Source organism: Salvia splendens, chromosome 2 (assembly GCF_004379255.2).
Source record: "Salvia splendens isolate huo1 chromosome 2, SspV2, whole genome shotgun sequence".
In the NCBI taxonomy this organism is placed as follows: domain Eukaryota; kingdom Viridiplantae; phylum Streptophyta; class Magnoliopsida; order Lamiales; family Lamiaceae; genus Salvia; species Salvia splendens.
In genome coordinates, this window is record NC_056033.1 from 11,367,485 (window position 1) to 11,379,937 (window position 12,453).

General features: G+C 34.7%; 1 protein-coding gene and 2 pseudogenes across 2 annotated transcripts; all 3 read right to left on the minus strand.

Annotated features, from left to right (window-relative positions):
• Window positions 1-158: 158 nt before the first annotated feature.
• On the minus strand, window positions 159-1,764 carry LOC121769082 (annotated as a pseudogene).
• Window positions 1,765-7,603: 5,839 nt separating this feature from the next.
• LOC121773669 lies at window positions 7,604-8,326 on the minus strand (annotated as a pseudogene).
• A 321-nt stretch (window positions 8,327-8,647) lies between these two features.
• On the minus strand, window positions 8,648-11,857 carry LOC121788047 (reticulon-like protein B11). 2 transcript variants are annotated; one of them, XR_006047565.1, is made up of 6 exons: window positions 11,189-11,857; window positions 10,843-11,023; window positions 10,297-10,438; window positions 10,123-10,192; window positions 9,658-10,033; window positions 8,648-8,989 (listed from the first exon to the last, which is right to left on the minus strand). XR_006047565.1 is itself a non-coding variant. In XM_042186904.1 (6 exons), exons 1-5 carry the CDS (start codon window positions 11,238-11,240, stop codon window positions 9,864-9,866), a joined length of 615 nt encoding a protein of 204 aa, XP_042042838.1. In that variant the 5' UTR covers window positions 11,241-11,857; the 3' UTR covers window positions 8,648-8,989; window positions 9,857-9,863. The 2 variants fall into 2 exon arrangements, 1 of the variants encoding a protein (XP_042042838.1); XM_042186904.1 differs by having other exon boundaries at window positions 9,857-10,033.
• Window positions 11,858-12,453: the final 596 nt, after the last annotated feature.

A 12,453-nucleotide genomic window follows, 5' to 3' on the forward strand; every position in this document is an offset into this window, starting at 1 on the left:
ACTCTTCAAATATTATTAACTTCTTTATCAAATCTCTTACTTTGGACAATTATACTTTTCAGAGAGTAAGGTCGACTATATATATATGAACTCTCATTTGTTACAATTGATATACCCTCAAAAAATGCAAATCACCCAAAAACAAAAGGACGCAACGATTCAGTCACATATTTAATGTAATTATTAGATAATCGACAAATTCACCGTACATTTGATCAATATAACTTGATCCATACATGAAAAAAGGAGAGAGTTTATTCGTGATACATTAGTATAGCAATACATTCTCATGGCCCAATCAGACATGGGCCTTCTCAGTCCAAAAATTGGCGAGAAATGCTAGGGCTAATGAGTGACCCAACTGAATCTGGGCTTCAGTAGTAAGATGCAGATTATCTTCTTTCAGCTCCAATCCCTTTGCATCAACACAAAACAACATTGGGGAGATCCATTCCCCCAGTTGTTATGCCCAGATTTCATCCACGTATTTCTTTTCAATTCCAGATGCAAGTGCTACCTGCAATTAATTTCAAAATATAGTGAGAGACAAGAAATTATAGAAGATCTCAAATGCGGAAGGTACAAACCTGAACAACGGGAAGATTGGGCAAATTGAGATATCTGCACGGACGTTGTGAATAAGCTCCTCCATTTTATGCTTGTAGGCCTTGACTTCTTCCTGCGACGTCGTATCGCTCTCCCCCTGATACCACAGCAGCGCCGCGATCTCGCCTTCCGCCAACGGCACATGGCACCAGCCCGATCACCCCCACGCACTCCTTCACCGCGTTGGCGAAGGGCCTCCCGGGTCCCACGCCGAACGTCTTCTTTGTATCGATGTCGTGATGGAGAGTCTCGTGCGCCACCTCCCAGCGGAGGTTGGCGTCCAGCCGGTATATTTTTTGGCCGTCGGGTCCGGTGGGATGACGCCGTCCCAACGTTTTTGCGCCACGCCTCCGCGGCCGGCCATGTTGCTCTGCCCCGATAAGATAAACAACTTTTTGGTTGAACTCACAATTTCCATTTCTCTAGATGGATTTCGAGGGATTTGGTTTTACTCTTGAGGTTGGTTTTCATAGCATTAGCAATGGTGACCTATCTCCGCAGTCCATCTAAGAGTCTATCTTCATTTTTTCGTGCTACATCAGCAGACCTATCTTAGAGCTTATCTCTCTAAAATGAGAGTCCATCCCAGATTTTCAGAGCCTATTTCATTTCTACATTATCACTATTTTATTTCACTTTTAATTGTTAGATATAAATTAAAGACAACGTAATATACAGCAAAAAATATATTCCCTCCGTCCATGAAAAATAGGACACATTGTGAATTACATAGGTTTTAATGTGGAATTGGTAAAGTAAGAGAGAAGGAAAAAAGTAAGAGAGAAGCAGTGTGAGTGGAATGTGGAGTTCATATTTTTAGTAAGAGAGAAGAGAGAAAGTAAGAGAGAACTATTGTTAGTGGAATGTGAGGTCCATGTTATTAGTAAGAGCGAATAGGAAAAAGTACGGGAGAAGTTGTTGAAAACTTTCCTTTTTTAAATGTGCTCTATTTTTCGTGGACAACAAAAATGGCAAATGTGCTCTATTTTTCGTGGACGAGGGATTATTTCATTTTTCGTTCCCACATCCAGACAATGAATGGGTTGCTCTCGCCGATGTCGGAATCGGAATCCAAAATGGGAGTGAAATTAAAAGACATTTCTTGTGAAAAAAAAATGTGAAGTAGAGAAGGAGGTGGGTGTGTGAAATGAAGGAGAGAACATTGAGGTATTTATAATAGGAGAAGAAAATTAAAAATTTTATTTTAAAAAAATATGAAAATCGGCTCCGCCATCGGCCCGAGCCTCCGCAATGGAGGCCCCTCTAGGGCTGATGCAGAGCCGATATGCCATCGGCTGGGGCGATGGGGCGGAGGTGTTGGGGAAGGGCGAACGGCTCCCTCCCCACAATGGGAGCCGATTAGAAGCTATCCGGTGGCCGATCGCTCGACCCTTGCGATCGGCCACCACTGCCGATGCTCTTAGTGAGATATATTTGGTGTTAGGTTGAATGTCTATTCTTCTCCCAGTGACAAAAATAAATATACTAGTCCTTCCTCGTGCGCTTTATTTTTGCCGCAAGTTAAATAGTAGTACTAATTAAATAGTACTCGTACTAACCCAAGGGTTGTGGTCGACTGAATAAGACTCGTCCATCCTCTATCATATAGTTACAGGGTCGATTCTTGCTTTTAGATATAGAACAATTTTTATTACTTGGGTCAGTTGTCTCACCCATTAATGTGTCTACAAATCTGGCATAGTGAATAGTCACTAAACCCGATGGTTGATACTCTTGGTAATTAACAAAAAAAATAGAGATATTTTCTTTTTATCCATCCTCATTAACTATTAACACTACTTTAACTACTCTTCTTTTTCTCTTTCTAATTTTATCAGTTGTGCATTAGTTATCTTGTCATCCCAAATATCTCTATTTAAAAAATATCCCAAATATCTCTATTTTTTGGGATGAAAAAAATAATTAAATATAAAAAAGAATAAAATACGAAGAGAAAAGGTAGGAAAAAAATAAAACAAGAGAAAGAAATAGAAAAAAAAGTAGAAGAAAGAATAAAATAAAAGAGATAAAATATTATTTTTCTAATAAAAAAATGCATCAAGTTACTTGATATATCTCACTTATCATACGATGATGGATGAAGTATGTAAGATTTTTATAAAATTGATTTAGTTTCTCTAGTTCATTCGCGGGTTTGGGGGATAAGGTGGAGGACCGCTCACTCCCGATCGTAGTCGAACCAGAAATATTTGTATATTAAAGTTAGTAGCTTAGTGGTTGTTTTGTTGGTCTTTTAACTAAGAAGTCCATATATCAAGTCATCAAACCTCATTGAGAGCATTTTTTCATCTCTTAACCTTCTTTCTTTATTTTACCAATTCATATCCCTTCTTATTACCAAATCAAACCATTAAAATACTTCATAATTCTATATTTTTATTAGTTTACATATACTATTTATTTTTAATTAAATAAGTTTTTAAAAATAATTAATACAATACATTTCATTTATTGTTAGAAAATACTTATTTTATATGATGTTTATTGCATCTTTTTCCTTACACTCCCTCCGTCCGCTATTAAATGTCTCATTTTTCCTTTTTCATTTGTCCGTCAATAAATGTCTCATTTCACTTTTACTATATTTGGTAGGTGGACCTCTCATTCCACTCACATTTTATTATAAAACTAATACATAAAAAAATAGGACTCTCATTCCATTAACTTTTTCTGTCCACTTTTCTTTACAAAGTTAAACAATTTCTTAAAATCAGAGCCGGTTAAATATGGGACATTTAGTCATGAACGGATGAAGTATCAAAATAAACATTTAAAATATATATGGAGTCTAAATGTGTAATATTTAACTTAGAGTTACTTTTGTATTTTAGTATTTTAATTAAAAATTATATAATAATATTTAATTATGCCCGTGCATATTCGGATTCTGGATCCGCCGAGTTCATTGTTTGACTGTTTGGTTTCTTTGGACGGAAAGAAATGGTCACAAATGCAATGGTATTCCTTTTCATCACTTTATATTATTTGGCAGGTTGGACATAGGGGTGGATCGGTACGGTATACCGTACCGACTGTGCCATACCGCATACCGTATCGGAAATTACGGTATGTCAAAATTCCATGTACGATAATTTTTGATATCGTTACCATACCGTAATAACGGTATGCGGTATGTTAACGGTATACCGAAAAAAACCTATTGTATCCAAAATATTTATAAATGTAATATATATATATATATATGTAATATACATTTTTTTAAATTTAATATAATATATATCCAAAATATTACATTTAAATTTTTTAAAATTTTAGAGAATTCTATTTTTAAAATTTTTTAATATAATATATATATATATATATATTATGGGGTATGTTAAGGTCCTTCACAGCTTTTCAGTCCAATGTTCTTTTTAATCACAACCCTTGGATCCTTGAATTGGATGGTTGTGATGATCTGCATTATTTGACGAAAAATTTGTATTATTAGTCAGTGTGCATTATTCAACTGAAAATCTGTATTATTACACTATAATGGTGCATTATTAGTCGGTGTGCATTGTTCAACTGAAAATCTGCATTATTAAATGACACTTGGTATCAATCTAACCGTCGGATGACAAAATCGTGGGGCTGAGATTAAAAAGAACAATAGAACAAAATATACAAAAAGAAAATGAATACATCCCTATATATTATAACATATTTAATATATATATATAGATAGATGTGTGATCAAATACAAACTCTCTATAATACAAACTATACAAACTGATGTCAACGGAGTATACAAATTATGTCAACGGGGGCTGATGTCAACGGAGTGTACAAATTCTGTCAACGGGGGGGCTGATGTCAACGGAGTGTACAGATTTGTAGGAAATGTTGACATTAGAAAAATCTCTTATATTAACCGTTGATTAATTGTATTAAGTGAGTAGGATTAAAGTTTGTATAGTTTGTATTATAGAGGGTTTGTAGTTTATCACACCCCTATATAGATATATATATATATATATATATATATATATATATATATATATATATATATATATATATATATATATATATATATATATATATATATATATATATATATATATATATATATATATATATATATATAATAATCTATCGGTATACCGGTATACCATGGATTCGGTATACCGCGGTATAGAAAAATTGATATCGTTACCGTACCGAAACACTGCGGTATACCGAAAAATCGGTATTTTTGGTATTTTTCCGGTACGGTAAGTCCGGTATTTCGGTATAATTTCCCACCCCTAGTTGGACACCACTGACGCACTTACATGCTGGTTGGTAAGCTCGGTCTTATTGACTAGAGAGATTGTTTATCGTCCGTCTATTTCATGTCTATCTATCTCCTAGACAGTGTGTTCTGCGGTCATTCATGGTTCTCTGGCATCTACTGATCCACCAGATGCACCTTGGATGAACTCTTAAACCCTAAACTCTGAAAATAGTAAAATGAGACGATTATTAACAGATGAAGAGAGTAATTCATTTTACGTAAGATTATCGGTAGAGGGAGAGAGTAATTTAGTTTATCTAATCCAGCGCATTAAGAGTAGTACTCCATCTGTCCCATAAAAGTTGTCACATTTTTTCATTTCTTTCCATCCTACAAAATTTGTTATATTTTTTTTTGTTTACCTTTTTAAGTAGTGGATCTCATATTCCACTAACTCATTCTCACTCAAATTTTAATATAAAATTAGTAATATATAAAAATATGATTCACATTCTACTAACTTTTTCAATTTATTTTTTATTATATTTCTTATAATTCATATTCTACCAACTTTTTAAATATATTTTTTATTATATTTCTCATAATTCGTGTTCAATTGAGATCTGACAAAACTTATAGAAAGGAGTGAGTACAATTTTGTTTTCTTTGTACTCTCTTTATGCATGTGCTTTGGAGTGTCATGGCTCTTTCAAATAATAGTAGTAGAGCAGTACTATGTTTATTACTATAGACACGTGTTCTCTTATGCATCTTTTAGGTTGGAAATATCTCTATTGGATTTATACCCAGGATTTATAGAGCCTACTTGGTTCCGTAAATAGTACTTCTTAATTAATTGTTAATATATGTACTCCCTCCATCCCACATAATTTGGGACACTTTGACCGGGCACGGGTTTTAAGAAATGTAATAAAAAGTGAGTTGAAAAAGTTAGTGGAATGTGGGTACTACTTTTATATATTAGTTTTATAATTAAATGTGAGTAGGAATGAGTTAGTGGAATATGGGGTCCACTACCAAAAATTGTAAAAGTGAAATGGGTCAAATTATGTGGGACGGTAAAAAATGGAAAACTGAGTCAAATTATGTGGGAGGGAGGGAGTATTTTTTAGACATTAAAGTTAAGAATAATGTGTTAAATAAAGAGTGAATAAAATAAGAAAGAAAAATAAAATTATGTTAATTTTTACTAAAAATAAAAATGACTCAGTTATCTTGGAACTTTTCAAAAAGAATATAAAAAGAGTACTATATAATTATATAATGATTAGATATTAATTCAATTTTGGGTTGCATTTAATTGAATGGTCAGAATGCGGGACAATAAAAATAATAATGGTATGAATTTTATTAAGCCTATTTTTTATATAATTGAATAATTATATATACATATTAAATTAACTTCCTTCTGTCCTATTAAGTGACTCGTTTTTTTTTCGGAACCTCCCATTTAAATGACTCATTTACTACTTTTTTTTTGGTAAAATATAAACACAAGTACACTTTTTTTTTCTTTAATTTCTCTCACTCTTCTATTTTATTATCTCTCAAACTTTAGTTTTTCTCTATTTAATTTTCTAAATATCATTTTTTTAAAAATCTGGTGCTCCAAATTACAGCAAGACAGACAAAGCATATCATACAAAAACTTAGTACTAAGTATATTTTGCAATTAGTAGTTTAATCTAATTTAAAACCATTTATGTAAGTGTACGACCATTTTTTGACTTTTTACTTTTATTCTCATTTTGATATTATTTTCTTCTTTTCTCAGATTAATTTTTAGAGTATTTTTTCATCATTTATTTCTCCAATTTCATCCCCTGCTAGTAGAAATGGTAGTGCAATCTAAAATCTATGGACTAGTCTGAATAGGTCGTTAAATTTAAAAAGTTAGAGTTAATATTTCTAATTCAATAAAACTACAACCTAATTAGCCCTTATTGAATTAACATTAATCCAGAGTAGGACTGACTCAAAATTCGATAGACTAACTTAAAAAGCATGCAAAATATAGATTGTTAGGGTGAAATTTTTAACCCGATAAAATTACAACTCGATTTATCCGCAACCCGAGTAGGATATTGCTCTTTAAACCATGAAGTTTTGCCAAATTTTAATATTTCACACGAACTTTAAATATGGTCTAAAATATGACAAACCTTGCATTTCATTTGTTATTTCCTAACTCGGCTTGAATAAGATATTTTAGTGAAAAATATATTTTATGTGAGCAACTGTGAAATGTTTATGATATTTTGGATCATTTTTAAAGTTTGACACAAGTAGAATAAAAAGCTATGCAGAAAGCCTTGTTGATTTAGTTATACCAAATAGCTTTAAAAAGCACGTACATATGCTAAGCAGATATAATTATTAGCATGTCACGAGAAATAGCCAACTAAATAAAAAAAATTGTAATATTTTAATAGATACGAATGTCAAAAGATTATAATCTCATAATGACAACGACAAATAAATATAAATACACAGTTATGTAAATAAAAATTTATTTAATAAAAGGTCGACGTCAAATCTTGATTTATTTTTTACTCCACTTACCAACTACTTTGAATAACAATAAATTTTATGTCAATTATTTGATTTTATGAAATAAAAAAAATGGAATTGAATTAGAATATTTGATCTTCAAATTCAATTTCATAAAGTTGCCATTACAATATTAGGGTTTAGGTGACATTTATTGGGTAACAAAATGGGTGATATAAGAGTCTGCCATCATATGACCCAGTTGAGCCTCAGTAGTGATATGAAGATTGTCTTCCTGCAGAGGCAGTCCCAAAGCGTCAACGCAAACCACATTCTCCACACTAATTCCTTTCTGTGCCTCTCTAACCTTGTCTAGGTACCCCCTTCCACATAGTTTATACACAATCCAAAATTAGACAAATAATGCATGAGAGCTAAAGGATACTACTATTAAGTGAGAATGCACTTACAAGGATGACAGCAAGAGAAGGCAAATCGAGGTTGATAAAAGAATAAGCTTCTCAACCTTGTCTCCATACAGATCAGCATCCTCCTTCAAGAATGTGTCCTTCTCCCCTTGATACCACCGCACCGCCGCCATCTCCCCGCCTGTGGCCTTCGCCCGCTTCACCATTCTCTCGTAGAGCTCCTCCCCTCTGGCCCAATCCTTCATCTGCATCCCCGCTGCTCCTTCACCTCTGTTGGCGTCGTGGAGGGGCTCGTGCGCTGCCTCCCACTCGAGGCCGGCGTTCAGCAGGAAGATCTTCTCACCATCAGCGGCGTACTCAGGCGGGACGAGTGATGCTTGCGGACGCCACCGCGGCCAGACATGTTGCTCTGCCCTGCTAAGATGAAGACTTGTTTGGTTGGCTCCATGTTGTAAGCTTCCAGTTTTTGTTTGCTCAATCTAATTTAAGGCATCATCATAGTGGACTTCTTTATACTATATAGTAGAGCAATCATTTACTCCATCAAACTATACAGCAATGGCCTCAGTTGACTTTGTAGCAGGTCGATTCTCGTTTTAGTTGACTTTGCTGCATAGATGACTTCTACCACATTTTATATGATAGACGGAGTAACATTTAGTGACACCTTCTACGGCGTGCCCCCAGCTTGCAGGTCAACTCCCTTTGATGAGATCATTTCTATTATTCATTTTAAACTCCATTATTCATACATAACTAATGGAGTATGTAATTGTCATTGATTGTTTAATGCAATTTGATGCCAAAGATACAAATTACAGATTATTCTAATGAGCAGCGAAGATGGATGTACAATGGCCGGAGCTGATCATTATAATTTCCATTGAAATCGAATTAGCACCACAGCAATAGTATACACAAGAGTTGCACAAATTGCATATATCAATGTTACAACCAAATCCTTACCAACCAAACTAACATACTAATGATTACTTGTTCAAAAATTTCAGTTGTAACTGTTAAGCTAACAACGGCTGATATCACCATGAAACCAGTAACTGTAATGAAAACAAGAAATAAAAGAGCACGCGGTTAAAGACTTCCATAAACTTCTTACTATACTGGCTGACAGCCTCCGTTCACTGATGTTCTAAAAATTTGATTCAACGGTCGCAATTAGAATGCAAAGCAACCAAGAAGAAGGCACCTGCAAGTAGCACTGTCACTTTAGAACCTAACAAATTAAGTACACATGACTAAGCACAACTGGACAAAACCTTCTAGGTTTGACACCACAGATCACCACATGTTTCAATGTTCTCTATAACTATATCAATGAGTGGCAGGCCGAGTATTTTATCATGATTATACAATTAAGTAAATGCCAGAAGTTAGGAAGTTACAAAACATCCATCTTATCAATGCAAATGTAAAATTATACAACTAGAAGAGATATTTGAATTTCATGTCACTTCATTGGACAACAACTCTTACCCTTCAGGCTTAAGATTTAATTTAAGCATATGTCAATCCCCTAATGAAAACATTCACAAATTATTCTATGAACATGTTCAGGAGAAGAAATGTCTACTAGTAAAGATGTAAAAGCATCAACATGTAATTAAATGTTCAACGAATAGATCTAGTACAAATGCATGCAATAGAACTTGTCAGGAAATTACTAATGGGGGATGCTAATTTCATGTGTCAAGTTTGGACCAAAAATAGTAGTATCCTCATAATTTTCCTTCAGCAAAGGTAATGAGTACAAGTGAGCGAGATTCCACTTAAATTATTTTAGTAGTCTAGTGCAGCAGTTGTTCAGCAAAGTTAATTAAGCATATTCACAATACCTTTAAGGTAACATGCACCTACCTTATCGTTAAACATATTTCCAGGAAGCAGACGGCAAGCACTTCGTCAGAAAGTAAAAGGGAAAAAATGACATCAATATATGAATTTCACAAAATAGACCTGGGGTAAATGGATCATGCAGCAGCTAGCCATAGTACACTCAGAAGAATACATGTATGACGAGACAAATGGACATTTATACATAGGGAGAAGAAATTACAATGAGTTTACTCGGTCTTCTTCTCCTTCTTCAAAGGCAAAGGAATCTTTTGAAGTACCAGACTATAGATCTTCTCATACTGTATCCGAGCAATATTATATGCAACACTCAACTTATCATCAATTGGACTTTGGTACTTGTCATACAGCACAGGAAGTGATAAACTAACAAGAACGCCTGTTGCAATATAATTCCAACAAGAAAATGATTACAATTAGCAGAACAGAGAATGCAAATATACTACATACCGCATAGTTCATACTTACAGATGTAAATCATCGTGAGAAAGTTGAAGAAACTTCCAATGTAGGAAATTACCCACAATAGTATAGCAACCTAATAAGCATGGCAAATAGACCACAGAGTCTCCACAATCAGTGATTGGCACAACGAGAATTAAAAAGGCAAACATAAACGAGGAGCATAACTAAGTTTTAAACCTTCAAAAAAACTCTCCAGTTTCCACCAACTGCAATGTCATGTGCAATTGACAACGCATAATTTACCCAGACTCGCATCTCATCAGCAGCCTTGGCAGAAGTCTCTTCTGAAATTTCAAGATTAGGGAGAGGCGGCAGTGGTCTAAAGTCATAGACAGAATTCATTAATTCAATACCACAAATTTTCAAATGAATTAAATCATACTAGCATGTAAAGTAAAACTCATCAAACATCTGATGCCCTGAAATCCCTTATTAAAAATGAGGAACACCAAACTGGAAACACTACTCATGCACTAATATCCATATCAAGACCGACAATACCATTGCCAAAGAGCCAAATGCATTTACCCATTAATAGCACTTCCTATTGTATTCCTTATCTGAAAAGACATGATCAAATATACCAAATTGGATAAAATTATTTGTCTAGTTCACTTGACAAGAAGCTACTAATCTACTCCAAATAGAATACAACACTCAATTGAGCACAGATACATATGCATCTACTCATCTGCCTACTAAGAATCGACGCAGATTTTCTACCTATTAAGAATCGACGCAGATTTAGCCCAGCAGAATAGTATCACGATGAGCAGCAATAAAACATTCGACATGAATGACAGTAAATTGTATCCAGCCCTCTCGAATAGGAACCAAAGCGCAGTTGAGACCACGAGAAAAGCGGCGGTGTGAGTCCATTTTCTCCAAAGTATCACATCAGCAACTGCATCAGGAATATATGAAAATAAATTCCACATGATAGATAGATCCAAATCAGCATCGTACCCAAAACAGTCCATAATCCACCCATACGGTAACATAATGACATATTACGTTAAATTTTTGCATGTATGATTACGATCTGAAACATGAGCGAGTATGATGGTACCTGCACCACCGCCTAAAGCGCGATGAACAGAAGATCGATGAGATTTTTCCATTGAGGATTAGGGTTTTTGGAATGGAAGAAGTTGAGAAATTTCAGGAAATCGAGGGAGGGAGAATTTGAAGAAAGGATGACTGACTGCCGATTTCCCAATTTTAGTGTGCAGTCCAACCCAAATACGGGTTTTCCTATTTTTCTCATCGCTAAACAAAACTCATTCGTGAATAACGAAATTCAAATACTACTAGTAAATTCTACTAAAAATTTTAAAATTACTACTACAAATTTTATAAATTCTAAAAATTTAACTTCCTAAAAATAGAACACTAATTCTTGGTTAAGTGTCACCATCGACAAATTGTGGTCTCCATCTTCCTGATATCATAATCATCGATGTTCACTGCCGACAAATTGAAACGATTGTTGTTGGATCTCGCAACTAGATCACCGGACCAGGCAAAATAGCATTAGCTGACGGTCGCCAGTTGTTACTTCTGACGAATTCATTCATCTCCTCCAGTGAATCGTAGTTGATGAAATCCTCCGCTGGTTGTGAATTGGTCGAATTTGTGATTCGTTCTTTCCAATTTGGTCAGGTTGTTTCTCTATTGTCAGTCCATTTTCCGCAATGGTTGACATGCTTCCAAGTCTTCTTGTACTTGAAAGCCTTCATGTTCTTCTCCTAATAGGTGGATATTGTCTCTTTTTATACTTATATAGATATAGATTGTTAGAGCATCCGCTACACATCCGCTACACAGTCTCCCTACCGTCCCTTAAACTACTATTTGAGGGTTCACCTTTACTTTTTTACTCCATCCCTTAACTAAGGGACAGAACGCTCCGTCCATTAACCGTCCCTTAAATTACTATTCATTCAATTTCATTTTTTATTTTTATTTCCAACACAATTCAATTAAAACAAACACACTTCATTAAAAAACACACAACATAAAAAAAATTACAACTTAAAATTTTTTAAAAAAAACACACAATTAAAATCCTAAAAAATTAAATGTTGCATAATTTAAAATACAAATTTAAAGAAAATAAAAAAAACTACTCCGCCGGCGAATCATCCCCCGAAGGCTGTCGAGGTGGAGGGGGAGTCGGAAGGCAAAGTTGGGCTGCCATATGCACAACTTGGCCTACTCCCGGCGTGGGATCAACGGGAAAATCCTCCCGAATCTGGGATAATCTCTGCGAATACTGCGGGGTGGAGGGACGGGCATATGCATCCACGTCAAAATTGGGTGGTTGGTACCCCC

Excerpts from the sequence above, each read along its gene's own strand:
- LOC121788047 (XM_042186904.1), bottom strand. The coding sequence starts at position 11,240 with ATGGAAAAATCTCATCGATCTTCTGTTCATCGCGCTTTAGGCGGTGGT. Across the intron at positions 11,024-11,188 it reads CGCTTTAGGCGGTGGTGCAG|TTGCTGATGTGATACTTTGG; the intron begins GTACCATCATAC and ends TTCCTGATGCAG. Across the intron at positions 10,034-10,122 it reads TCTCACGATGATTTACATCT|GCGTTCTTGTTAGTTTATCA; the intron begins GTAAGTATGAAC and ends ATATTGCAACAG.